Source organism: Castor canadensis, chromosome X (genome assembly GCF_047511655.1).
Source record: "Castor canadensis chromosome X, mCasCan1.hap1v2, whole genome shotgun sequence".
Classification (NCBI taxonomy): Eukaryota; Metazoa; Chordata; class Mammalia; order Rodentia; family Castoridae; genus Castor; species Castor canadensis.
This window is the reverse complement of record NC_133405.1, coordinates 131,481,055-131,508,013: the sequence shown is the minus strand read 5'-3', so window position 1 is coordinate 131,508,013 and position 26,959 is coordinate 131,481,055. Positions and strand designations below refer to the sequence as shown.

General features: G+C 39.0%; 3 protein-coding genes across 10 annotated transcripts in view; 2 read left to right on the top strand and 1 right to left on the bottom strand.

The window, feature by feature from the left end:
- Rab9a (RAB9A, member RAS oncogene family) overlaps positions 1-4,327 on the top strand; it is a 36,822-nt gene extending 32,495 nt beyond the window's left edge. For 2 of the 4 annotated variants that reach the window (XM_074064182.1, XM_074064181.1), the window contains exons 3-5: positions 409-436; positions 2,691-2,766; positions 3,225-4,327. In XM_074064182.1, coding sequence (XP_073920283.1) covers positions 3,256-3,861 — 606 coding nt within the window. In that variant the 5' untranslated portion in view covers positions 409-436; positions 2,691-2,766; positions 3,225-3,255 and the 3' untranslated portion in view covers positions 3,862-4,327. The remainder of the gene's footprint in view (positions 1-408; positions 437-2,690; positions 2,767-3,224) is intronic. The other 2 variants (XM_074064180.1, XM_020181894.2) reach the window with 1 other exon arrangement.
- Positions 4,328-7,437: 3,110 nt separating this feature from the next.
- On the bottom strand, positions 7,438-25,128 carry Trappc2 (trafficking protein particle complex subunit 2). The gene is made up of 5 exons (XM_074064183.1): positions 24,979-25,128; positions 13,295-13,406; positions 10,471-10,613; positions 9,885-9,972; positions 7,438-8,421 (listed from the first exon to the last, which is right to left on the bottom strand). The coding sequence occupies exons 2-5, from the start codon at positions 13,385-13,387 to the stop codon at positions 8,323-8,325; spliced, it is 423 nt and encodes a 140-aa protein (XP_073920284.1). The 5' UTR covers positions 13,388-13,406; positions 24,979-25,128; the 3' UTR covers positions 7,438-8,322.
- An 18-nt stretch (positions 25,129-25,146) lies between these two features.
- Ofd1 (OFD1 centriole and centriolar satellite protein) overlaps positions 25,147-26,959 on the top strand; it is a 34,090-nt gene continuing 32,277 nt past the window's right edge. For 2 of the 5 annotated variants that reach the window (XM_074064177.1, XM_074064175.1), the window contains exons 1-2: positions 25,345-25,538; positions 25,711-25,809. In XM_074064177.1, coding sequence (XP_073920278.1) covers positions 25,530-25,538; positions 25,711-25,809 — 108 coding nt within the window. In that variant the 5' untranslated portion in view covers positions 25,345-25,529. Of the gene's footprint in view, positions 25,302-25,344; positions 25,539-25,710; positions 25,810-26,610; positions 26,711-26,959 lie in introns of those variants that run through there. The other 3 variants (XM_074064178.1, XM_074064179.1, XM_074064176.1) reach the window with 3 other exon arrangements.

Sequence of the window (26,959 nt, the reverse complement as noted above, 5' to 3'; positions counted from 1 at the left end):
AACTTTTAGGAAAAAAAAAAGATTAAAATGTCATTTTTTTTCTTTTTTTTTTTTTTTGCTGGTACTGGGGTTTGAACTCAGGGCCTCACACTTGCTAGGCAGGCACTCTGTTGCCTCTCTGCCTAAAATGTAATATTTGATGCAGGACTGATTTTAGGCTGAGATAGATCATAGATATTTAGGTATGGTTTTCCTTTTAAGTTAAGAATCTGTATAATAATGGGAGCATGGCTCCAGTGGTAGAACACTTGTCTAGCAAGGGTGAAGCCCCAGGTTCAAATCCCCAGTACTGGAAAAAAAAAATCTGGGTGAAGTCAGATACTTCTTTCACATTTTAATTCTTGTTTTTATTCTTACAATTATGAAAACAAATGTATTGCTGATGTGTGCTACTTTTTTTCATTGCAGGTAATAATGTTTGAATGGAACTATTAAGGTATGGTTTATGACCTATAGATTATTTTCTTACTGAGATTTATTTGTAAAAATTTAGTTGTATTATAATGATATTATTTAAGTAATATTTTGGTGAAGATGCTTGCCTTTGGACAATCATTCCAAACTAGAATATATAAGAGACTTCACATTACATTTTTAGCTTTTTTTTTTTTTTTGCAGTGCTGGGGATTGAACCCAGGGTCTTGCACATGCTAGGCATGCACTTTACTACTGAGCTACATCTCCAGCCCACTTCACATTACATTTTTCATTAAAATTTTAAAATAACATAGTAGGATACTATTATTTATTTAACTTAAAGAAATTTCAAAAAATTCTGTTTTTAAAAAAAGAACAAGGGAAACATTTTTTAATGTCTATAAACTCATTGTGATTATGTTAATGTATAGATTGAATGAAGCTGGATTCTGTTAAATGTCTATCAGTGGGAACTAAGATGATTTGTATATTTTTTATACCACCATGTGTATTTGCATACATGAGTAGTAATTCATTGCACTGCCACGGCTACGATGTCACTAGATGATAGAAATTCTTCAGCTCCATTATAATCTTTGGGAACACCATAGTATATGTGGTGTTGGATTGACACATATATTGTTTTGTGGTGCATGACTGTGGTTGGTTTGAATTTTTGGTTTTGGTCCTGTTTTTTCTTTAAGATGTAGTTGTTTAAGCAAGATTCCAACTAATTAAACAAAGAAACTAATTTAGTGAATGTTACCAGTGTCAGGAAATTAAGGTAGTTGAGGTTGTTTTGTTTTACTCTCTAACATCTAGTCAAGACATTGAGCAGAGCATCACATTTGATATCAAAAAGTCTCCTAAGAGGTAGGCACATCAGTTGCCTCACATTTTTGTTGAACAAAAATTTAAATTGTATTAATTATACTAGTAATTACTGGAGTGGTAGTTTAAAAGAAACAGCAAGAGTTGTAGACTGGGCTGGAGGTATGACTCAAGTGGTAGCCTGCCTTAGCAAATGCAAGGCCCTGAGTTCAAATCCCAGTACAACCAAAAAACCCCAAAAAGTTGGGAACTAATGAATGTCTCATGATTTTTTAACCATATTTTCCCACTTACTTGATTATTTCTCACTGTAGAAAGTGCTACAGGCTTTACAAGAATAGTAGAGTGGGTAATTAGAAGTTCCAAATTCTTACATGTTGCAAAAGTTACATTTTACTGGGTCACATTTTGTATATAACAAGAAGACAGCCAGGTAATGTTTACTCCAGTGGTTTTGTAAATTCATCCTAGCCAGTTTAACAATTATTGCTCGTCTTTATCTGCCTCACTCCCCATCCCCATCCCCCTTGATAGGATTCACAGTATCTACTTTCATGTTAAAGTTAATGGCCATTTTTCCCTGTAGAGCTCTACTGTCCAATACAGCTATATAGTCTCTTTAAATGCAGCTATTAGCTAAAATTAAATAAACGGGGCTGAGGGTATAGCTTAATGGTAGATTGTGTGCTTAGGATACACAAGGCCCTGAGTTTAATCCCCAAGCACCAAAATAAAGAAAATCTAAAATTCAGTTCCTTGCTCTAATCAGCCACTTGCCAAGTGCTCAACAAGTGGCTAGTGACTTCTTCTACAGTGGACATTTCCATCATTGTATAACATTCTTTTGGACAATGCTACTCTGAAGGTTTATTTTCCTTCACAAATTTTAATAGACTTAAAAAGCAATTTAATACTGAATACTTGACAGATTAAATGATACAATTTGATTAAAAATAGTGGGACAAAGGAGAGTGGACGTTATGGAGGAAAACAGGATTCACCACACATCTCAGAAGTTTTGTCTATGTTTGAAATTTTTCGTAATAAAAAATTAAAACAGAAGCATTAAGTACTTTCATTGGTACTTAGAAATAGACATCTGTAGTAGGCACCAGAAAATTCACCCCCACAAGGCTGGATCCTATAGTGCAGGAAAAGTTTTTAATCCTGCCCTGGACTTCCTTTAAAGGGTATGTGTAGTATAGTAGCACATTTTCATTTAAGGTTTATTTCATTCCATTTCAGAACACACACGTAACAAATAGCACAGGCTCCTATTTGCTAAGAGTTGGAGCTGCCCAAATGAGTCTTATGAGTAGAATGTGGTAGATTATATTAAAAATTCCATTGCTGCTAATACTAACTTTAGCAACTCAAAATAGTGTTCCTAATGAAGAGAATAAACTCCATTTACTCAGTGGTTGCCTCATTTTATTTCACAGCCCTATCAGTGAGCTTCTGGAAGTCTCTGGCTTTCCTGCTTAACAGCATCTGTGTCTGAAGAGAGAAGGGGAAGAGGTAGTAAAGAAAATCCCTGGCATAAGGTGCTCTGTCAGTGAACACCATCACTATGCACTGAAGGGCTGTTAACTTGTGGACTTTGGTCTCTTACCACATCTTTGTAACAAATGATGGTGGGCCCTGGGGCCTGTTAGAAGCGAGGAGGAACTTATAGAGTGATGGCTCAGAGCAAGGTCTTTGGGAGTCAGACTTGGCCTGGAGTGCCAGTTTCACAGTCAGCAATGACCTGAGAAAGGGAAGAATGAGCCCTGGTAGTACAGCTGTTCTCGGGAACAATGTTAAGAGTGTCTGCCACATCTGAGCGCTCAGTAAATGATAATACTTGCTATTTAGTTAATCCTTTTGCAAAAAGGAATTAGGGCTGTGTGTTTTATTTCACTTAAATGCTGATATCCCTAGAGTCATGTAGGACTCTCAGGTGTAAAGAAATATAATGGTATCTTTTTATTTTACAGGGTTCTGAAGTGAAAACTTGTAAGATTAATAATGGCAGGAAAATCGTCACTTTTTAAAGTAATTCTCCTTGGAGATGGTGGAGTTGGGAAGAGTTCTCTTATGAACAGATATGTAACTAATAAGTTTGATGCCCAGCTCTTCCATACGATAGGTGTGGAATTTTTAAATAAAGATTTGGAGGTGGATGGACATTTTGTTACCATGCAGATTTGGGATACAGCTGGTCAAGAGCGGTTCCGAAGCCTGAGGACACCATTTTACAGAGGTTCTGACTGTTGCCTGCTTACTTTTAGTGTTGATGATTCACAGAGCTTCCAGAACTTGAGCAACTGGAAGAAAGAATTCATATATTATGCAGATGTAAAAGAGCCCGAAAGCTTTCCTTTTGTGATTTTGGGCAACAAGATCGATATAAGTGAACGGCAGGTGTCTACAGAAGAGGCACAAGCATGGTGCAGAGATAACGGCGACTATCCTTATTTTGAAACAAGTGCAAAAGATGCCACCAATGTTGCAGCAGCCTTTGAGGAGGCAGTTCGAAGAGTTCTGGCTACTGAGGATAGGTCAGATCACCTGATTCAGACAGACACAGTCAATCTTCACCGAAAGCCTAAACCAAGTTCATCTTGCTGTTGATCATTAGATTTTCCATACGTTTTAACCAACTCACACATATACACACAATAAATATGACGAGGGTGGATAAGCAAATTAGCATTTGCCACAGCGTTCATCTACTAATAAAATTAAACTAACGTATATTGCTACTTCATTAGTTGGTGGGAGAAGGGACATATCCACTCTGGAGGAATCTATTTACCTGGTAATGGCAACTTACATTTATAAATTGTAACGGTTGTCTAATAATGTTTAATTTAAATTTGTAAGTTAGAGCTAATAAGTAAGGTGACCAGGAATTTAATTGTAATTCAAACAAAAAACTTGACTGTTGTAGAAATTATACTTGGATTGTTTTTTCCCTGGGAAAATGGAGGACTACTTTTATATGTGCATATTTTTATGTAATTAGCATTCTATTCTTGGTTCAGGAGAAAATTCCTAAAGCAATAATGTTAAATATTAAAGGTTAAAATCTAATGCATTTATGTTGCATTGCTTTTTTGATTCCTTCATCTCTTTAAAGTGATTTAACTTTTTTATGTCATTCTACATACCATTAGAATTAATCTCACAATTGCTCATTGTGTGCTACACATGCACACAACTTTATCACTTTTGAAGGAAACAGTAAGGACTGTACTTACGAGAGGATAAACGAAGACATCTGAATTTGCTCAGGTACTTATTGAGTCTCTTCTAGATAACTAAACATGCCCTTAAGATTTTTTGTAATAAAAAAAGAGGACTTGGCTGTAATGACCAGGCTTGATAAAGCAAATTGATCTTTCATGAGTCAAGTTCACATGCTGTACCATTGATGACAGTCCTGTCCTATGGAGGCAAAACAAAGCCTAAACTGCAGTTATTGTGGACAGGATTCTTCCCTCAATAGAGCATTGGGGTTATTTAAAGGACATACTGGGTGGGGTGCTGGTTGTCATGTAGGGAAGGTAGAATTTGAAAAATTTGATATATTTTTCTCCAAACTCCACTCACTGGGAACTACTGAAAAATCATTATTGAAAAAACAGCTAACCATTTGAAAGTAATTTCCTAATGGCTAATTTTGTCATGGAACCATTTAAAATTTGGGCAGTTTCTTCATACTCATATCTTAGTCAGCTGTAGTATATGTTCTTTTTTTGTATTATATATTGTTTTTTCTTTAGTGGACTTTTTTTTAAAATCAAAAGTGTATCCACTGTCTGGTAACAAACCCTTTTCTCTTACCTAGAGTAGTAGACCTACCTCATTTGTTTGCTCTATGTTTAATAATTTAATTTAGTCAACCAATTATTATCTCTGGGCACTGATCTAGCAGTAGTATGTGAAAGTGCCAGCTTCCTACACCTTGATCAGCAATGGGTATTTAAAGTCATTTTTATTATTCAAAATCTCTACCCATGTTACCTAGTTCTTGTCCCTGGAGGCAGCCAAGTATCAGTTTCTTGGGTATACTCAAGATATTCAGGAAGGAATGTTAGATATTTAGTAAGGAAAGTATGCTATGTTAGTTTACTATGGTAGCCATAATGAAACACAGACAGGTGGCTTCAACAATAAAGTTATTTTCTTATAGTTCTGTAGGCTGGAAGTCTTAAGGTCAAGGTGTTGGCAGGTTTAGTTTCTCCTGAAACCTCTTCTTGGCTGCCTTCTCACTGTGTCTGGTCTTTTTCTGTAAGTAAGTACACACCCCAGGTGTCTGAGTATGTCCAAATGTCTAGAATACTATCATTTTGGGTTGAGGCCTACCCAAATGGCCTCAATTTAATCACCTCTTTAAAGGGCTTTCAAAAGGTCTAGAGCTGGGCAGAAAAAAAAAGGAAAAGATCTTTGTGTTTGCAGAGAGGCTGAAAGAGGGGAAAAGTAATCCAGCCTCATACTCTTGAAGGGTTACAGTGAACACTGCCAGCTTACCAAACATGGTACTAAAGTGTAAGAAACAAGAGAAGGAATAAAACCTTATGGAATAGATTTGGCCTTCAAACTACAGCTAACTGATGAAAGATCTCTTCAACCAGTAGCAAAGGGTAGCTAAAAATATGATTTTCTTTTGTTTGAAGAAAGTAAAAGGCACACTGACGACTGATGTTTGGTACTACCTTTACAAACAATATGGAAAGACAACAGAAGATAGGGAACAAAGCAGGTAGCAACTGTGGCAGCAGTAGTGGTGATATGCAGCTGCCCAACTTCCCAGGAAGAAAGCTTTATGGACTGGAGGAATTGTAGGTGTATGGGGGTGGAGGGGTGTGGGGAGAGACACTGCATACTGCAGTTGTTCACCATACCATGGCTTTCAGTTGTCCTTACAATAAGTCACACATCCAGCTAGGTTCAAGCTGTATGAATGCAAAGCCTTTTGAAGAGCTTAGTTTTAAGAAAGGCAAACTACTGAACTTGGAGAACAGATAAATGCATTTGACAACTGACGTAGCAGTTGTGGAGTGTGGAAGATAGAAAATTACAGTTCTATCAATAGACTACTTACATTTCTGTCACTTTCTTTACCCTTGTGAAACATTCCCTAGTTGAAGTTAAAACCTAAGTTTTCACATCATGATCCAAGTTTGCTCACAATCTCTGACTTGTAAAACAGTAAAGTGTTAATGTAGAAAAATGGACTGAAGTAGGTACCCAGTGAAAGGTAGAGTCTGAACAGTCAGGTTTCTGGGATGCCATGGACTGTCACAGGAAATGTTGAAGTGACAAAACACAGGGTCAGAGCAGAGATTGATAGTATCTATTCTCTTGAAACATGGACACTGAACGAAGTATCCTAAGAAATTTCCAGCTATAGAAGGAGGATAAAACCAGGTTTGTGTACTTTATCTGGATCACTTTTGGAGTACTGAGGTGTATGTGCTTGGTACAGCCTTGTGTTCCAGAATCTTCAGGGACAACACCTATATCCAAGCTTTTTCAGCTTAGCTTTCCTAATGCTCAGCCTCCTGGTTTCTCAGTTACACCTGTCCTGGTCCTGGCCTATCAGTCACAGTAATTTCTCCAGCTAATCTAACCCACCTCTATGCCTGGAATGCTGCTTTCCTACACAACCCACATGAGGTCCCATTCATTGCTGGACTTCCCCTTGAGCTCCTTCAATGACATAGTCACACATGAGAAACTGGCATTTAACTTTGGTAATATACAGGATATGTACTCCTAGTTCCCATCTCACCTTCACAAGCCTGGAGAAAAGCAAGGCAATTTGTAGGGCACCACTGTTGTGTAGCTAGCTGAACCAAGGTCAGAACCCACGTCTCTTCATCCCTATGACTTTCTGTTGTAACACAAGGCTGCCCCTGGCTGGCTAAAAGTATAGTCCTCTGAATTATATGCTCATTGAGGGTGGGGCAAGTTATATACAGTAACTACAAGTTTAGGTCTCTCCTGTTAGCATGGCTGAAATCACTCCTGGATTTCTAGATGAGTGTCTTTTCCTGTTTCCAAAGCTCTGGCACCTAGTCGGAAGTGATCTGAGCTGTCTACTGGATTAAGAGATCACATTAGTTTGCAGACTTTCAATATAGAAGTAGGACTGCCCAACTGGTGTTGGGCAGCATTTTAAAATTAGACATCAAACTATCATAATCTTGGTTATATCTTTATTAATGAAATCAAATAGAATAAAAAATCATGGCAGCAACTTCACACAAGGTTACAAGAGCAATGCTTAGAATTACTTGCTCAAAAGTTATTCAAAATGGAACAAAATTCTTCTATAGTACAGAAGAAACTGCTCCTGACCCCCCCTTCGGTATATACCCTAGAACACCAAGTGCAAATGTTAATGTAATCTAAGCTTTAATAACATTTTCCAAATTGCATTATTATTTTTTTAAATAAGTACAGATATCAACAGTCTCATTTAACCCTCAGCTTACTGTCTGAAGGAAAGAAAATGCAAGAACATAAAGTGATAGAGGCAATACATTTCACTGTGGGCTATAACTTTGGTCTATTTTACATGGGTCGAGGATTCTAGAATTATAACAAGATGACTATTTCTAGCCTCTGAAAGAGGCAGACATGCAACATTTTAGTCTGCAAAAATTTGTGCAATAAATTTTTAGAACATCTCCAAATGTATGAATAAGTCAAAGTATGTGCTATCAATTTCATTCACTTTTGCGAATCTTTTTGTTTTAAATCTACTTTACCAAATCCTATATTTGTTTTTGAATAGTTACATCAAGATCAAGCTATCTGAATCAGGAAAGTTAGAAGCTTATTCTCAACTTTTGAAATAAGTTTAAAGATCATTGAACTCTTTATAAATAACACTGCTCATAAGCAAATAGTTGATCACAAAATGAAACAATGTACTATTTTAAAACATAAAAGACATTATACTTGACTTAGATAAACTGAAACAAGAGTTTTCGAGGCTATTTAATCAAGTTACTTACAATGTACACATTCCTGAGTATACCCCATTGTGGTGACACTGTTTATGTTGGAATTTTTCTGCATTCAGCTTAAAAGGTGTTTCTTCCCAAGAAACTGAACTTTTCTGTCAAATGCACTTGATCGAATAGGAGAATTGGGTTCATAAAATGGATTCATTGCAAACTAGGGAAGAAGAAGTTATTAGTGAGCTTGTCAAAACAAAAAGGTTAACAAATCATAGTTTCTAAAAGGAAATTATTTTACATTTTTAAATTAAAAATCATTAAAAACACTCAAACTCTGAGGACCCCATTCTTAAACTTCATTGAAAACCTTCTACTGCTAAAAATAGTAAAATCCCTTTAAGGGACAAACTTTTGTTTTAGTTTTTTTAATTCTGAGAAATACCTGTGGTTAAACTAATGGTAGGTAGTATGATACGTATTATTTGTGCAAATTAACTTTTAAGATTCACCCTGTGTGTGAAATCTACTTGTACTCATTATAAATACATGGATTAATCTCTAAGACCCTTTGGACTACATAAAGGAATGAAAAATCTCATATATTCAGGTTAAGAAAATGTTATACATTGCTTTTGAGTAACTCTTATTTGATAAATTTTTTTTTTTGAGATAAGGTCTCACTATGTAGCCCAGACTAGCCTCAAACTTGAGATCTCCCTGTCTCAGCTTCAGAGTGCTGGGATTACAGGCATGTGCCACTACATCCAGCTCCTTATGTGGTAATTTTTTATCAGGGTTTTAATACTCTCCTTTAACACAGGGCTAAATAATCAGTTCTCTAATACAGTAACTGCATCATAACAGAAAAAAATTAATATTAAATGGAATTACTAATGAGGAAAGGAGGTACTAATTTTTATACCTGTAGTTACTTGAAACTCTTTATGAGGGCTAAATATTCTTTTTTGTCACTTTTACCTAAGAATATGGATTGTTCAATTTTATTACTATTCTGATCTGTAAAAAGTCCTGTTCAATACAGAACATATTTAAGAACATAATGTTGTTGGCACTGTAGTTTAACCATGATATCCTATTACTATTTTGTTAATTCAATATCAAGAAATACAGGTGGCATATTTTCCTTGCATTGCTATTTGATAAAATAATCATTTCCTACCAGTTTAGGATCTATATTCACTGCATTGTAGCTTATTTGTAAAGTAGATGGAAAGCATTTTAGATTCAATTATAAAGCATTTTCACTTATGTAGGCTGCTTCGTAATTCTCTTTAGGGTTCCCTAATAAATTCAACTATATGCACCAAAAGGGGAAGAATGACAATGATTTACCTTTGCGATAATTTGAAAATCACTATCATGAGTTGTTTTCTTGAATATATGCTAACCTGGCAGTGAAGACTTGCCTGCTAAGAAAGTTGCCTTAGCTAGTTCTGTCTGGTGGAAAGCTAGTCTGATATAAAAATTGTGTTAACTTAAGGGAGCTACTTAAACAGACCAGTCTCCTGTCAAAGCTAGAATCCTTTTTTACAATCAGATCTTCAAAAACTGGACTGTGGTCATGGCCCAAGTGGTAGAGCACCTGCCTAGTAAGTACAAGGGCCTGGGTTCAAACCCCAATACCACAAAAAAAAAAAAAAATTATAGAACACAACATACCTTTATATATAAATCGTAGACATCAGTAAAGAAATTCTTTATTCCATCTTCTTGTCTTATATCATGAAGCATGATAAATCTCATATGTGAAATAATTAAGGTATAATCTTTATTAGAAATGAACACAGTCGGTTGATGCAATATTCTTCAAATTAATCACATACACTGTATTTTCAAATGGAAAAGTTGAATACATAAACTGGGTTTAAAGTTAACTTAGTTTTATCTTAAAGAGAATATAATCTTTTAAAGTTAGAAAATGGGGCTGGGGGTGTGGGTCAAGAGTAGAGCACCTGACTGGCAAGCATGAGGCCTTAAATACAAACCCCAGTACTGCAAAAACATAAAGTCAGAAAACAGATATAAAGTAAAATCACCCTTGATATGTTTCAGATAAACCTTAGTTTTATATGAATCTTATTTTTAAATTGTCTATTAAAGAATATGTGGTTTTTTCCCCCCTAACAAAACTAGCCCCATAAATGGGAAATTTTCCATTTTCACCTGACTCTTTGACCTCCACATACTTCTAGTTTGTTAATCCAACCTTTAGTTAAGTAGCTTTACTAATAAGGTAAGGATATGTCCTGCAGTGACAAATGCTGAGACAAACCACTCATTGAACTTGTCCACGGTTTTCAAGTACATATTGTTGGAAAGCCACATGTTTTCATCCACAAGGTCAAGAGCAGCATGGGCTATAAATTGGTTCAGATGACGATGATCATCCTAAATGACAGAGAGCAGCAACAGACTAATATTTCCATAGCATCGGGAATGCTAACAATTCATTCTATAAATTTTATATATTCTTGTGGGGAAAAAACCAGTTTTTCTTTTGCTTATCATCATCATGAGACATAAAAGCTTCTGTTTTTACATAGTTTTAATTTGCTATCTAAAACTCTACACTAGAAAGTCAATGTGTTCAGAAACTATATTGAGATTTGTATTTTTAATGTTGCAAGAAGGAAGTTGCCAACTTCTAACCATTAAAACACCATTAAGAAACAAATACCTTATTTTGACAGGCTTACATCTTATTAGAGAAGACATGAAAAACAACGTGTGAGTGGATGCAGCTCAAAGAAAGTACTTTAGGCAGGCTGGGGCTAAGGAAGTAGTGAAACAGAAACTATAGAGAAGAGGTGCCATGTGCATGGGGCCTCAAGGGCCAGAGGGAACAGGAAGGGCAGGGCTTCCTGGGCAGTGGCCGGGGCACCAGAGAAGCAGCAGAGACAGGTGAGGTGGCATTTGTGACAGTCTGCCAGAGGCCTCTTTCAGGTGAACAGAGCTTTATGGCATGGGGATCTGTGAGGGGCTGGAGGCCATGCTCAGCTTCAGCTGTCAGCAGTCATCTGGGTCAATCAGCAGGGAAAACGCTGTCAGAGCTGCAAGTGTCCTTTTAGTGGGCTGAAATGGCCCAACTTGAGAGAACGTGGGACTGCCACCATAATGTGGAGAGGACATTCACAACCTGAAATGCAGTCTTACCTCTGTGGAACTCTTTCTTTCAAAATGCATTTTTCAAAGAATACTTATTATGGATTGAAATAGTGTCCTCCCCAGAATTCATGTGGTGAAGCTCCAAGCTCCTGTACCTCAGAATGAGGCCTTACTGGGAAAGAGGGGATTTACACGTGTGGTTAGTTTGGATGAGGTCATACTGGAGTAGGGTGGGCTCTAATCTAATGACTAGTGTCCTTATAAAAAGGGGAGATTTGGAGACAGACATACACATAAAGAGAAGGATACCTGAAGACTGGCATTATGCTATGGCAAGCCAAAACTACCTTTAGAGGGAGCGTGGCCCTGCCAACACCTTGATTTCAGACATCAGTCCCTAGAACTGTAAGACAAAACATTTCTGTTCTTCTAAGCCACTCAGGTTTTAGTACTTCATTACAATAGCCACAGGAAACTAATACACCCTTCTTGCTGAAGAGGATGTTCCCATGAATAGGCTGGAGGAAGGTTGCCAGTTGCCCTGGAGTCTCTTGCATAGTTAAAGTATGTTTACTTCACTTACTTGGCCATGACAAAGCTAACTGAATCCTTAGAGAAATGGATGTATTTTGTGTCTGACTCACAATAATGTTTTCCATGACTTTACAGTAATGATCACTCTTGGGAGACTGGGCACAAACTGTAGAAATGGTTTAAGAAGGTGAATGGTAGCAAGAGAAAGAACACCAAGTAATAAAGTGTTTTCACATGTGCTGTTTTGCCTGCCACAAGTCCTCTGGAGTGCACAAAAACTGAATATAAGTAGCAATGCCCTACAAAGCAACTATGCTACAGAGATACCTGAAAACAAAGTTTTAAAAAGCAGTATTTTCTTAAGAATGTAGGAAAATAATGCTGCAACACCACCTGGCAGATAACACTTTAAACAAATCTATTATATTTTGTGGCAAGAGTGAAACAGTTGAAAAGCCTCTTACACTTAAGATTTGGTTGTTTAATTTTAAAATCAACTCCTAGTCTTAAAGGACATTAAACTCTATTTGTGGAGGCTGGGAGAAACATAGCATACTTACCAACAAATTATTAGGAATATGGACACTATAGTATAAAAAGATGGAAGGGACTAAGCTATTCTCAAGACTTGATGAGCGTTACTCTGAATAGCGTGTAAAATTTTCTTGGACTAAGCTACTTTCTCTGGAAACTTTGTGTTTTTGGTGGTACTGGAGTTTGAACTCAGGGCCTCATGGTTGCTGGGCAGGTGCTCTACCACTTGAGCCACTCTGCCAGCCCTATTTTGTGTTGGGTATTTTTGAGATAGGGTCTCTCGAACTATTTGCCTAGGCTGGCTTTCAAACCACAAAAGCCTTCTGGGTAGCTAGGATTCTTGACAACAAAGTTGAAGGTGGCAGGAGCATCACCTCTGGTGCTTTCAGAGCTTCCTGTACACAGCAGGCACCATCCAACCGGGCAGTGCTGCAGAAGCCAATGAAAACAAGGTCCTATAGACCCAGTGACAGCAGGAGGACATAGGAGTAAGGGTCTCTTTTAATTCTCTCACGTATAAATTGATCTAGTATGTCTGCACTGGTGAAAAATGTGATTCAATGAAACTGAATGGACTTCTGTGGTATTTTAAGGCATCAACATATGGCTTGTTCCCACAGTATTTCATGGTGATAACACAGTGAACTAAGTATCATGGGAAAGAGACCTTGGCATCACACTAGTTAGTCTGCACTAAGTGTATGCTGAATTAAAGATTGAATAAACAGTTCCAATGACATTCCCTGGTTCGTTTCTATCAGTCTGTGGGACTCCTCATTTGTTGTGGTGGCCTTCAGTTGCCTCATCTGTCGATATCTTCCAGTCCTAAAACTGTATTGCACTGTATCATTACAACAGTATAAAAATTCTTATAGAATTTAAGACTTCATACGCACTTTGGATTCTGCTTTTCCAGCTGGCAGAAATTCCATTTCAAAGACTGGATTATCATGGTGGCCAACAATTACAAAGTAGAAGCTTCCAGACATTGTCTTCAATATATGGCCCCTAAGTAAATCAAATGAAAAAATAATGAACATTTTTAGTACTCAATATTGAAATTCAAAAATGATTAACATGAAATTTAGAAATTTTTTTTCTTCTTAAAGTTGGCATTGCAGAAGATGATACCACTAAGGGTGGCATCCTTTCCAGTATACTATCAAAGACATATCACTTTTGGACTATACAATGTAAATATCTGTAATTGTCCTATAGAATCCAATGTACCGTATTTTTAGAGAGAAACTGAAAAACCTCTAATATGAAATCCTAAAGGCAACATTCTCATGATCCAAAGGTTTGGAATATTTGCTCAAGGGTCTTCATGTATCTGATGGAGTAAGTCAGGCTTAATTTGGACTGGACTGGCTAGCATTTATGTTAACACGTGGCAAGATTAATAGAGGGTGCTAGTTAACTACAATAGAGAGTGGGGAAGACAAAAGAAACACAATTAGCGTGTCTCAGAAATTTCCAGGAGGCATCCTTGAGAAGAAGCTGAAAACAAATTAGAAACTGAGCAGAGTGATTCAACCCTGAAATCCCAATTACCCGGGAGGCAGAGATTGGGAGGACTGCTGTTCCAGGCAAGTCTGGATAAAAAGTTAGTGAGACAGTATCTCAACAAATAAGCTGGGTGTGGTGGCCCACATCTGTAATCCCAGCTATTCTGGATGCGTTAGTAGGTTGAGGTGGTCCACCCGCAGGCAAAAATGCAAGTCCCTATCCAAAAAAATAGCTAAAGAAAAAAAAAAAGGGGGGGGGGCTGGGGATGTGGCTCAAGACAGCCTGCCTAGCAAACAAGGGGCCCTGAGTTCAAACCCAAGTACCATCCACACACACAAAAAAAAACTGTATTGCATGTCATTTATACAGAAAGACACTGTAGCACTTACCTATAGATTATGTATTGTATGTCTTCTTTCCACCTGCAGAAAGTGTGCTATGAATTTAAGTCTCTGCAAATGCAAGAGTCTATGATACGCCCCTTCCTACACCAATTTATAAGGGAGAAACAGTTTTGTATTCCACAAAAAAATGGAAGAAATAACCCAAAAAGGAGAACATTCTGTGGTATTGAAAGATCTCAGAACTAAGGGTAACAGGTTGACTAAAGAAATAAAAGTAGGAAGCTGAAAGGAAAAGTGATTCCATGGCTTTTAAACACACATCACCCTAAAGCTGGGTTGGCAGATAGATGGGACAGATGAACCAAAAGTTAGGTGCTGGTTGTGTGAAGAGATGGATGGAGTTACACGTTTGTATTTTAGGACACAGGCTTTGGAATCAGATAAAGCTAAGTTCCAATTTACCTCTGCTTCTTACTAGCAATGTGACTACAGGGAATCTCCTAGTGTGTATTTCCTCATCTGTGCAATGGAAATAGCACTGATGCACTTATGAGGATTGTTATGCAATCTAATGCATGTAAAAACCTAATGCATGGTACCTGGCTCACACTAAGTGCTCGGTATGCTCAGTAAGTGTTATCTAAAACATGGAAGAAAACATACACACATCAGGATGTGGCAACTATTAATTCCTCAAGGTGGGGTTGGAATCTAGTTAACTGGGAGTGTTTAGTGAGCCCACAACTCAACAGGCTTCACTGGGCCTTCTGCTGATTCACAAAGAAAATTCAATGAAATTATATGAAATCTGAAATGGGTTTCCTAATGAATTCAACATTTTGGAAAGGAAATCAGGGCACAGGTGGCACTTTTAGCTTGAATTAGAAGGCTATAACTGTGGAAGGTATGGAAGAATACATAGAAAGGAGACTCTTTTGGCAGATGAATTAGATTTAAAACGTTATTTAGGGCAGGGGACCACATACTACAAACTGCAGGCCAAATCTCACATCATGCATCCTCTTGCTATCCCCTAAGACTGCTTTCACCCTTCAGTGGCACAGCTGAGCAGCTGCAATAGAGACCATCTGACCCACAGAGCCAAAAATATTTCCTACTTGGTCCTTTACAGAAAAGTTTGCCCCTAATTTAGGGGGAAAAAAAAGTCCAAATAGTAAAAATGGATAACAAAGACAAGCAGGAATGAAACAAAAACTATACAAAACTAGGGAGAATTAGCAATAATTCTCCTAATTAATGCTAATTCTCCAGAGGAAAAGGAACTTGGAATTTGAACCAAGTAAACAATGATATCATGAATTCTTGCTGGAATATGTGTCAGAGCTGGAGTTTGCCAAGGGAAGGGCTTACTTTCTTCAGCATATTTAAGCACCAGCAGCGAGGGAGGGATGACCCTCAAGCAGCAGAAGGAAATACATGCATAAGGAAGATAACCCACATTCTTCCCGATACTTGCCCCTTTATGGAATCCACAAATGGGAGAGAAGCATGGTGCTTAAGTATAGCTCAAAGACATGGAACTGAAAGACAGATGCATGGGGATTCTGTTACAAACCACCCAGCTGGGCAGATGAGACAGAGCTTTCTTTATATACATTCTGTCCTTGACTTGAGCGGTTAGTAATTTAATTTTTGTAAACAGCTGAAGAAGCAGGAAGGGCTGTAACTCTCCATTTAATTCTGTGAAAGAAAACCTGACAGGTGAAGTGAAAGAACTGAAAATCCTGGGAGAAAATAACTCCACTGACTCAAGAAGAGAACGCCTGCAATCACTTAGCAACTACTTGCAGACTCACCATGCGCCAGGTGTTGGGCAAAGGTGAGATGCACCTTTGCTGTCCACTATACTGAACTTTCTGCAAGTACAGAAACATGCCATAACTGCACTGTACATTATGGGAGCTACTAAGCATTTGAAATGTGGCTCAGGATGTAAAACTGAATTTTAAATTTTAATTGATTTAAATATAGTCACATGTGGCTAATGGCTACAATACAGGACAGCACAGCTCTAGATCAATGATTCCAAACTCTCTTTATAAAAGTTCTACAACCTCCTCTATCCACAAAGGAAGTATTACTCAGAACTCCAACCTATAAAACAATACAAATAAAGCAACTGCTGTGGCTCAAGTGCCTGTGTTAGCATGAATGTGTCTGCTCAATTTTAAACAGAGGCTCTTGAAGTCATCTCTAATGAAGGCTACATTAAAGAGGTAGCTACGTACAGCTTAAGAAGAGTAACTGGGGAGTTGATAAGTGGGGAGCTGAGGAAGAGAGAAGAATCTAGGATGGTTTCCAAATGCCTACCTCAGGAAACCCTGATGAGTAGTGCACTATCTCTCAAAATGTCCACATCCTAATCTTCAGAACTTGTAAATATGTTAGGTTTCTGGCAGAGAGAAATTAAGGTTGCAGATGTAATTAAATTAAAGCTGCTCATCAGCTGACCTCAAAATAGGGAGGTTATCCTGGATCATCCAAGTGAGCCCAACATAATCAAAAAAGTCCTTAAGTGTAAGGAACAAGCTAGGTCCTTTTGAAAGGCAGCTGGATGGATGCTCTGGGATAGAAGATTAAACCAACAATTTTAATAAATTTCTGTAAACTTTAAAAAAAAAAGCAAGCCAGGCATTGTAACACATGTCTGTAATCCCAACACTTGGGAGGCTGAGGCAAGAGGATTGTGAGCTGGACGCCAGCCTGGGCTACACAGCAAAACCCTATCTCAGAAAAAAAAAAAAATAGTGGAAGAAACAAAGTCAGAAGGAAATGTGGATACAAGAGGATGGTCACAGAGATGCACTGTTGATGGCTTTGAAAATGGAGGAAGGGGCCACAGCCAAGGAATGCAGGTGGCCTCTTTTTTAATTTCTTGAAAATTGTTGGTGGGACTGGGGTTTGAACATGGGGCTTCACATTTGCAAAGCAGATGCTCTATAGCTTGAGCCACACCTCCAGCCCCAGGTAGCCTCTTGAAGCTGGAAAACACAAGGAAACATTTTCCCTAGAGCGTCCTAAAGGAATACAGCCCTGCTGACACCTTCATTTTAGCTCAGTGAGACCTGTGTTACGCTTTTTCTACAGAAGTGCAAGATTATGTATTTGTGTTCTATTAAGTCACTAAAGTTTATGGCTATTTATTAGGCAGCTGTAGGAAATGAAGACATCTGTCAAAGCTGAAAACTTGTGGGTATGAGAATAAAGGAAGGAAATACTCAAGGCAGTATCACCGTATGGGGAGAAGGCACATTCTGTGAGGAGACTGGGAAAAAAAGGGAGTTCATTTACAGGGGCATGAGTCTGAAAGCACATTGGCCATGACGTGCCAATGTGAAAATAACTGCAGCAATTTGGGGATGAGAATGTGGAAAAGAGCAGGGGCTGCTTTTTCCAGTATGTTTCCCCAACACCTGAGAGTGTTCAGTGCAGAATGAACCGCAGAGAGAGGGCTGTCATCTGGACAGTGATGCCTGTCAGAGACTGTTGCAATGCAGGAATGAGAGTCAGGGCAGGATTTCAGTGTTAAGTAGCCCCAACATTAAAAACAACCTTCAGAAAGCTCCAGTGCTCAAAGGCCGTAGGGGTCTCAGAGGACTGACAAGGAAGTCTGTGTTCAAGTGGTCAGTAGCACCTTTGTAAGAAGTTGCTGAAGTGTTTAAGGTACCTAAGAAATCCCCCATGACAATAAAGTAGACTTGATGGCCAACAAGAAGGGAGCCAGGACATTCCCTTAGGATGGAAACAACAGCTGTCCCTGGTGATTAGGGTGACCTGGGCTTCTGCTGAGAGGGAAACAACTAAAGAAATTAACTAGGTGATATAAAGAGCTCTCTATCTTAAAGAGGACAGATAAACAATGCAGAATATATGTCACTAACTAGTAATGAACATAAAAAGAGACCAGAAATCTGTGAGGTTAGCATCAGAAGGGCAGAAGCCTGTGAGGAACTGAAATTGTATGAAATATGTTAAGAAAAAGAAAAGCCTTTTTAGGTTACAATTGGGGAAAGGCAGGGGAAAAAGGTCAACTGCTTCAAGTGCTTAGTACTTAACTTCTATTTTCTCTGCTTAACTTCCACCTTTTTCTATTACACAGAAAGACTTTCAGAAAGCCTGGAAGAAACCAGATTGGGCAGGATGTGAACTTCAAGATCAGTATATTAAGAGAATCTCTACACATTTCAATACATCCAAGTCTTCAGGTCCTGACAAATTATATAGCTTGGATTAACAAATGTGACTGTGTATCTACTGTCCACAGATACAGAAAAGTGCCATACATTCAAAGAGACTAAAACACCAACATAAGTATTAAATGACTGTTTTTGATCAAACACCACACCAGAAGCTTTTATTATAGATTAACACATTTAATATAAATCTCTGGAAAAAAACAGAGTAGGTTATTATTCATTCACACTGTTTATACCATGCCAAACTTCCACTTTCTGTTTTGAAAGGAAAATATAATAGGTAGTAGATTATTTTCTGAGGTATTTTGGTATCTACTTAAGGACAACTGGAGACCTGTAGCCTGGGTGATAATACACAATCTTGCTAGAATGATGCCCTCTGTGAGAGTCGACACAGTCTTGTTCACTGTGGTATCCTCAGAGCTACGACAGTGCCAGGGCCCACTAAGCACTCATCATTTGCTGAATAAGGATGACTTATAGCTGACCTGAGTGTCGATATCTAAAGAACACTAAGTGTTCTATGTCAATTTATAGTCCAATATCTCTAGGGAGGCTTTGAGGTTGACCTTAACCTAGTCCGGCTCAGCATTTGAACCAATAACTTGGTGGTGATCTGGTTTTTTTGGGTGTGTGTGTGTGATAGGGCCTCACTATGTAGCTCGGGCTGGCCTGGCACTTGCAGTCCTCCTGCCTGAGTCTCCTAAATGCTGGGACATGTGCTACCATGAGTGGCATTGAATCAGTAACTTGGATGAAGACAACTTACCACATTTAAAGATAATGCTAAGGGTAGGCAATTTATTAGAAGGCTAAAGTTAAGATTAAAAAGATCTCCATGACTAGGGAGAGTTAGGTGAAATTGTAAGATATAATTTAAGAGGATAAGAAATAGAGTCCAGCACTTGGGTTTTTTAAATCAATAAAATGTGCAACAATAGGAGGATGGAAGTCCAGTTTAAGAGCAATTTGCCTACATGAATCCCAAAGTTTAAATTTATTGCACACTCAGTAAGAGGCAGCAGTCTGATATGATGACCAAAAAAAGCTAAAGCTAATGCTCACGTTAAGAGAAAGACCATGTCCAAGCAAGGCTGGGAAAGTGCCAATGTCTTCTTCACTAATAATGTCATCTTTAGGGAAGGTACTTAGTTCTGGGAATCACATTTTGAAGGGATCGATACTTCTAAACTGTGTTTTATGAGAGAGGGCGGGATCTAGGCTATGAATGCTCAGGAAACAAAACAAAGCAGCCGAAGAAACTGAGGATGTTTAAACTAAAAAAAAGGGAGACTTTTTGGTGGGTGAGGCTATAGCACAGTATTATTTTAAAATACAATATCATGTCTAATAGAAAAGGGATTTGACTACGGGATGACAAAGGGTTTCTTCTGAGCAAATTCTAATCAGCTGGTAATGGCTGCCAGGAACTGGTGCTGAGAAAGAATCTGAGACAAAGTGTGTGGTCAGCAGTATCAGCTGTGGTCAATTATTCATGCCTGCTATGGGTGGTGGAGTGCAGTGCCTATGCGAGCGCCAAGTATTCGGTAACTCTGTACTATAGATAGACTTATTCTGTACTTTTCCATAGGCCAACCCCAGGGATGCTCACTTGAAGATGACAGAAAGTTAAAATTTTCTAATGGGCGGCTAGAAGACCACCAGTGCCACAGTGGGAGGAGGAACTCAATGAACTTACAACTCCTTTCCAACTTAAGAACAGACAATTCTCAAAAGAAGTACAAATGGCGAAGAAGTACACGAAGAAATGATCAACATTCTTGGTCATAAAGGAAATGCAAATCAAAATGACACTGAGATTTTACCTCACTACAGTCAGAATGACTATCATCAATAATACACACAATAACAAATGCTGCTGAAGATGGGGGGGTGGGCAGGAGAAGTAAAACTACCACACAATCCGACAATACCAATCCTGGGCATACACTTCAAAGAATGTGTGCTAGTATACAAAAGAGCCACTTCCACACCCATGTTTAGTGCAGCACTATTCACGACAGCCAAGCTTTGGAAACAGCCCAGGTGCCCCACAACTTATAAACGGATTAAGAAAATGTGATATATATACCCAATGGAGTATTATTTAGTTATAAAGAAGAATGAAATTACATTGTTTTCAGGTAAACGGATGGAACTAAAGAATACCATGTTAATCGAAGCCAGGTTCAAAAGGTCAAAGGTTGCATGTTTTCCCTCATCTGCAGAACCTAGACCTATAACTGTACACATAAATACATATGATTTTATGCACACACACACATATACAAACAGTGGACTATGGGGAGATAGAAGAGGGAAAGAGAATGTTAGAGAAAGATATTGAAATATTGTATCTATATATGAAGATAATATAATATTGAATAATGGGGAGCAGGGTGATAGAGAAAAGGTAATGGGGGTTAATCCGAATAAAGCACATTATATACATGTTTGAAATACCAAGGCAAAATCCCATTGAACAACCAATATAACACCTAAAAAAGTGAAGACAGAAAGATAAAACAGGTCCTTTTCAGGTTTGGGTACTGGGTGGCGAGGGTGGGGGGGCGGGGAGCAATAGGAAAGGGTGAAGGAAGGTAAATATGGTGGATGTATTTTGTATTCATGTATGAAAATAGAATAATGAAACCTGCTAAAATTGTTCTAAGAAAGGGGGAGAGGGGGAGAAAGGATGAAGGAGAACAATGGAGGCGGTGAATCTAATTAAGACATATTGTAAGCATATATGTAAATGTCAATGTAAGCCCCCTGTACAAGTAATATCATATGCTAATAAAACAATAAAATAAAAAGAATTTTAGTAGGGCACTGGTGGCTCATGCCTGTAATCCTAGCTACCTGAGAGGCTGAGATATTAGTTCGATGCCAGCCCAGCCAAATAGTTCCAGAGACCCCCATCTCTAAAAATAACCACAGCAAAGTGGACTGAAGGCATGGCTCAGGCGGTAGAGTACCTGCTTTGCCAGAGCCCTGAGTTCAAAACTCCAATCCTACCTAAAAAAAAAAAAAAAAAGAATTTTAAGTTGCAGACATATGCAAGACAAAACTCATCCATCCCAGTTCCAAATTTTTTGACAGCCTCTATAGAGGAACTTCTAGAAACTGTCCTGTGTTCCAAACAGCAGTAGTTTCAGTTGCTTCACAGACCCCAGGCCTGCAAGACTAAACTAGTGTAACAGGACATGACCATCGCAATGAGGAGCAGCATGATAACTACTGATGTCTCTAGTGGGAAATTTTCCTGTTAATATTATAAGCAATGCCCACCCCTGAGTGAGTTTATTCTGGCTTCTGGAGAACATTTCACCTAATTCTATTCAACTTTAAGACCAAAGGTGGAGGTGGGGGAGAGTGTATTTTCAGGCACTGGTACTTGCTTTTTTTAACAGTGGACAAGAGATTCTACTTTTTAAACAGTATTTACAACACATCAGTATCTTTTTACAACAGTTTTCATCATTTTATTATTGCGCTCAAAAGTCGCAATGCTTCTCAGCTACAGGATCATGTACTAGATTTCAAAACAGATTCCCATGCTGCCTCACCTGCCTTTTCTCAATCTTATTGTTTACCCCAGCTACAGATGACTGGTCTACTTAGATTTTCACCCAAACTCACTGATTGTTATCTTATTTTTTTTCTTTTATTATTCATATGTGCATACAAGGCTTGGGTCATTTCTCCCCCCTGCCCCCACCCCCTCCCTTACCACCCACTCCGCTCCCCCTCTCCCCCCCACCCCCTCAATACCCAGCAGAAACTATTTTGCCCTTATTTCTAATTTTGTTGTAGAGAGAGTATAAGCAATAATAGGAAGGAACAAGGGTTTTTGCTGGTTGAGATAAGGATAGCTATACAGGGCATTGACTCACATTGATTTCCTGTGCGTGGGTGTTACCTTCTAGGTTAATTCTTTTTGATTTCACCTTTTCTCTAGTTCCTGGTCCCCTTTTCCTATTGGCCTCAGTTGCTTTTAAGGTATCTGCTTTGGTTTCTCTGTGTTAAGGGCAACAAATGCTAGCTAGTTTTTTAGGTGTCTTACCTATCCTCACCCCTCCCTTGTGTGCTCTCGCTTTTATCATGTGCTCATAGTCCAATCCCCTTGCTGTGTTTGCCCTTGATCTAATGTCCACATATGAGGGAGAACATACGATTTTTGATTTTTGGTCTTTTGGGCCAGGCAAACCTCACTCAGAATGATGTTCTCCAATTCCATCCATTTACCAGCCAATGATAACATTTCGTTCTTCTTCATGGCTGCATAAAATTCCATTGTATATAGATACCACATTTTCTTAAGCCATTCGTCAGTAGTGGGACATCTTGGCTGTTTCCATAACTTGGCTATTGTGAATAGTGCTGCAATAAACATGGGTGTGCAGGTGCCTCTGGAGTAACCTGTGTCACAGTCTTTTGGGTATATCCCCAAGAGTGGTATTGCTGGATCAAATGGTAGATCAATGTCTAGCGTTTTAAGTAGCCTCCAAATTTTTTTCCAGAGTGGTTGTACTAGTTTACATTCCCACCAACAGTGTAAGAGGGTTCCTTTTTCCCCGCATCCTCGCCAACACCTGTTGTTGGTGGTGTTGCTAATGATGGCTATTCTAACAGGGGTGAGGTGGAATCTTAGCATGATTTAATTTGCATTTCCTTTATTGCTAGAGATGGTGAGCATTTTTTCATGTGTTTTTTGCCATTTGAATTTCTTCTTTTGAGAAAGTTCTGTTTAGTTCACGTGCCCATTTCTTTATTGGTTCATTAGTTTTGGGAGAATTTAGTTTTTTAAGTTCCCTATATATTCTGGTTATCATTCCTTTGTCTGATGTATAGCTGGCAAATGTTTTCTCCCACTCTGTGGGTGTTCTCTTCAGTTTAGAGACCATTTCTTTTGATGAACAGAAGCTTTTTAGCTTTATGAGGTCCCATTTATCTATGCTATCTCTTAGTTGCTGTGCTGCTGGGGTTTCATTGAGAAAGTTCTTCCCTATACCTAATAACTCCAGAGTATTTCCTACTCTTTCCTGTATCAACTTTAGAGTTTGGGGTCTGATATTAAGATCCTTGATCCATTTTGAGTTAATCTTGGTATAGGGTGATATACCTGGATCTAGTTTCAGTTTTTTGCAGACTGCTAACCAGTTTTCCCAGCAGTTTTTGTTGAAGAGGCTGCTATTTCTCCATCGTATATTTTTAGCGCCTCTGTCAAAGACAAGTTGGTTATAGCTGTGTGGCTTCATATCTGGATCCTCTATTCTGTTCCACTGGTCTTCATGTCTGTTTTTGTGCCAGTACCATGCTGTTTTTATTGTTATTGCTTTGTAATATAGTTTGAAGTCAGGTATTGTGATACCTTGTTATCTTCTTTAAAGTTACTATTCTCTCATGCTGAGCACACTGTCCCTTATTCCCTGTGCAACCCTAGCCATCCTTTAAAGTCCAACTAAGTCCCTCTCCCACAATTATTTCCAACAAAATCTACAGGCTGATCGTCCTCTATGAAGTCTTTGGCTCTTACTGCCTCTTAAATATTTTTTTCATAGTCGGAGTTCAAAACTCATGTACTCTTCTGTGCTGTGCACAAAACTGATATTGACCCACTTTTGTCCCCACAGAACTTAAGACTCTTTGTCTCTCCAGCATACAAATTTGGAGACAGGGAAGAATCCCCACTCTCTCCAAGAGGGTCTTGATTTTTTTTTTTATTATTGCTTTGCTCACTTCCCCTTTCAGCAATGCTTTTTGCCCACCATCCAAATACTCCCGATTACGACAGTGAAGAGTCACACGTTTTCTATAAAGATGTCCTTCATCACTTTCTTCAACGGCCTTACGTTTTTCTAAACATTTTACCTAGTCTACAACGCATCTTAGTTATTGTTCAATTCTATGGCTGTAATGTTTTCATTATTGCCCCTGAGAGATATGGTTCCTTTTCTAATTAGATTTAAGCATCTTGGAATCGGATTCGCCTTTGTCTTCCTCACAGTACACAACGTTGGGTCATCTATAAAGTTTAGCTCTGTGATTCTCAACTGGGTGTAATTTTTGCCTCCCAGAAGACATTTGGCAATGTCTACAGATATTTTTGATTTTCGCAACTTGGCGCAGGGCGGGGTACTACTGGCATTTAAAGGTACACACCAGAGATGCTCTTAACCTCTTCCTACAACGCACAGCACTGCCTCCTACAATAAAGAATCTTCCGGCTCCAAATGGCAATAGTGCTACATAAGAAACACTGAGTTAGTAGAATGACCTAGTGAAAGCCAAGCCTCCGAAAGGGCGGAGGACGTTACCAGGTGGAAACGCGAAATGCACTGGCCGGCGGACCGTAATTAAGTCAAGAGGCCGGGGACTGGCCGGGGCTTACCCGGTTGTCCTAGACCTGGGCAGGGTGGAGGTATAAGGCCAACATCCGCGTCACGCGGAATCTGGGACGTCCCTCAGAACCCGGAGCGCCCGCCCCCCACTCGCTCCAACCCCTACCTGTAGCGAGACGCCGACAACTGAAACACCCAGTCAGTCGGCGCGCCGGAGACCCGCGCTAAGCCGCAGCTTCACCAAGGATTCCTGGAGCAGTACTCGCGATATCCCGCCGATGCGCTCTCGCGAGATATGGGCGGATCTTCCGGGCCGTCTCGCGCAGCCGGACGCATGCGTCGCAGCATTCCAGACGAATGCGGGTCGGCCTGGTGGGCGCTGGGAGTGGCGGGATGGGCTCTGAGCAGTAAAAAGTCTGTCCTGCCTGCTTGCCTGCCTTCGGCTCTCCCCGCCTCTTCTGGTTTCCGCCTTCAGCTGCCTTTGTCATGGTTGGTGTCACGGGCCCGCCCACCCTTCAGAACAGGAAGTCCGTATCTTTGCCACAATTCTAGTTTGGAGTGCTAGGCGGAACGTTTAGCTCTCTTTTTACTCCCGACCGCCCGAGGCCGGGGCAGGGGTTCCCGCTCGTCCTGGCCCGAGCTCCGATCACGGAGCTGAGCTGAGGCTTGAGCTCCGATCACGGCGGGCGGGTTGGGGAAGAAGCAGATACCTTGATAATGGCTCAGGTAGCTGCATCTGCCAGTATCCAAGGGAAGTCAGAAAAGTCTCTTGTTTGTGTTCATTAGAGCCCTTTTCCCTGTTAGGCATCTTAGGGCTTCCCGAGAGGCCACTGGCCTGTTTTCAGAAGCTCATGTCCCCTGTGCCCGCCAAGTAACTCGTAACCATTTTCTCTTCCAGTCTAACATGCCCCCCAAGTATGATGTTTTGAGTCAAGATGAACTGCGCAAAAAGCTGTACCAGACGTTTAAGGATCGGGGTATACTGGACACACTTAAGGTATCAGATTTAGGCATGTCTGTGTCATAACTTTTACAAGTGTAACCTGTAACAAGTAGTTCACGTTTAAATTCATACAGAGCTTGGGGTTTAAACATAGTGAAATAGATAAACCATATTGGCGAGCTACATTTTTATATGGAAAATGTTGAGTTTGAGACGTCTTTAAAAAGCATATCCAGATACTAGATTTATTGAATTGACATTAAGATAGGAGTGGGTAACATTTATGTAGCGAATACATTTTAATAAGTTTAGGCTTGTTTTATAAGTGTGATTTACAGGTTCTTGAATTGATAAGTGGTTTTGTAGTATGTTTGGATGACAAAGGACATTGACACTATATAAAATATATCAAGTATACTGCTTACTGTAGAACAGAATAAGGAATGAAAACTTTTTTCTTTAAAATACATTAGAATGTATGAGGACTGGAGTTGTGGCTCAAGTGGTAGAGTGCCGCTTTGCAAGCATGGATCCCTGACTTCAAACCCCAGTCTCACCAAAAAAAAGAAAAAAAGTATGAATATTAATATGGGCATTACATTTTATATTTAGATTAACAGCAAAGAGTAGGATTATCTCAATGTGTTTTCATTACAACATACATTTCAAAAGTATATCTTACATTTAAAGTTGGAAATTAAGTGAACCTGATTTTCCCACCTTCTTGACCCATTGATTTTACAGTGTTTTACTTCATATCTGCATTCATGATTGATATTGACCTTTACTATCTTTTTCGAGCTACCCTCCTTTGGCTTTGATATCAGGATAATGCTAGCCTTGTTTACTTTACAGTGGCTGACTATTCAGTTCCTATTCTAACTTGATCAATGGCAGATTTTTACTTTCTCAGTCTGAGCTGATTTTTACTTTCTCAGTTCAATGACTGGCATAGGTGAGTTCTAATATTTAAAATTTACTGAATATTTTTAATGACCTAATTCATATTGCTTGAGTATTCGAAAAAAATTTGTATTCACCATTAAGTACAAAATCATAGGTAAATGAAGCTTGTTACATCTGTTTCCTTATTTTGGGTCTAATTAATCAGTTTTTCAGATGTGTGTTGATGACTAAAATCTCTGCTCTAACACTCCCCCCTACCCCCTGTGGTAATTGTCCTTCTTTCATGTTACTTTTGATT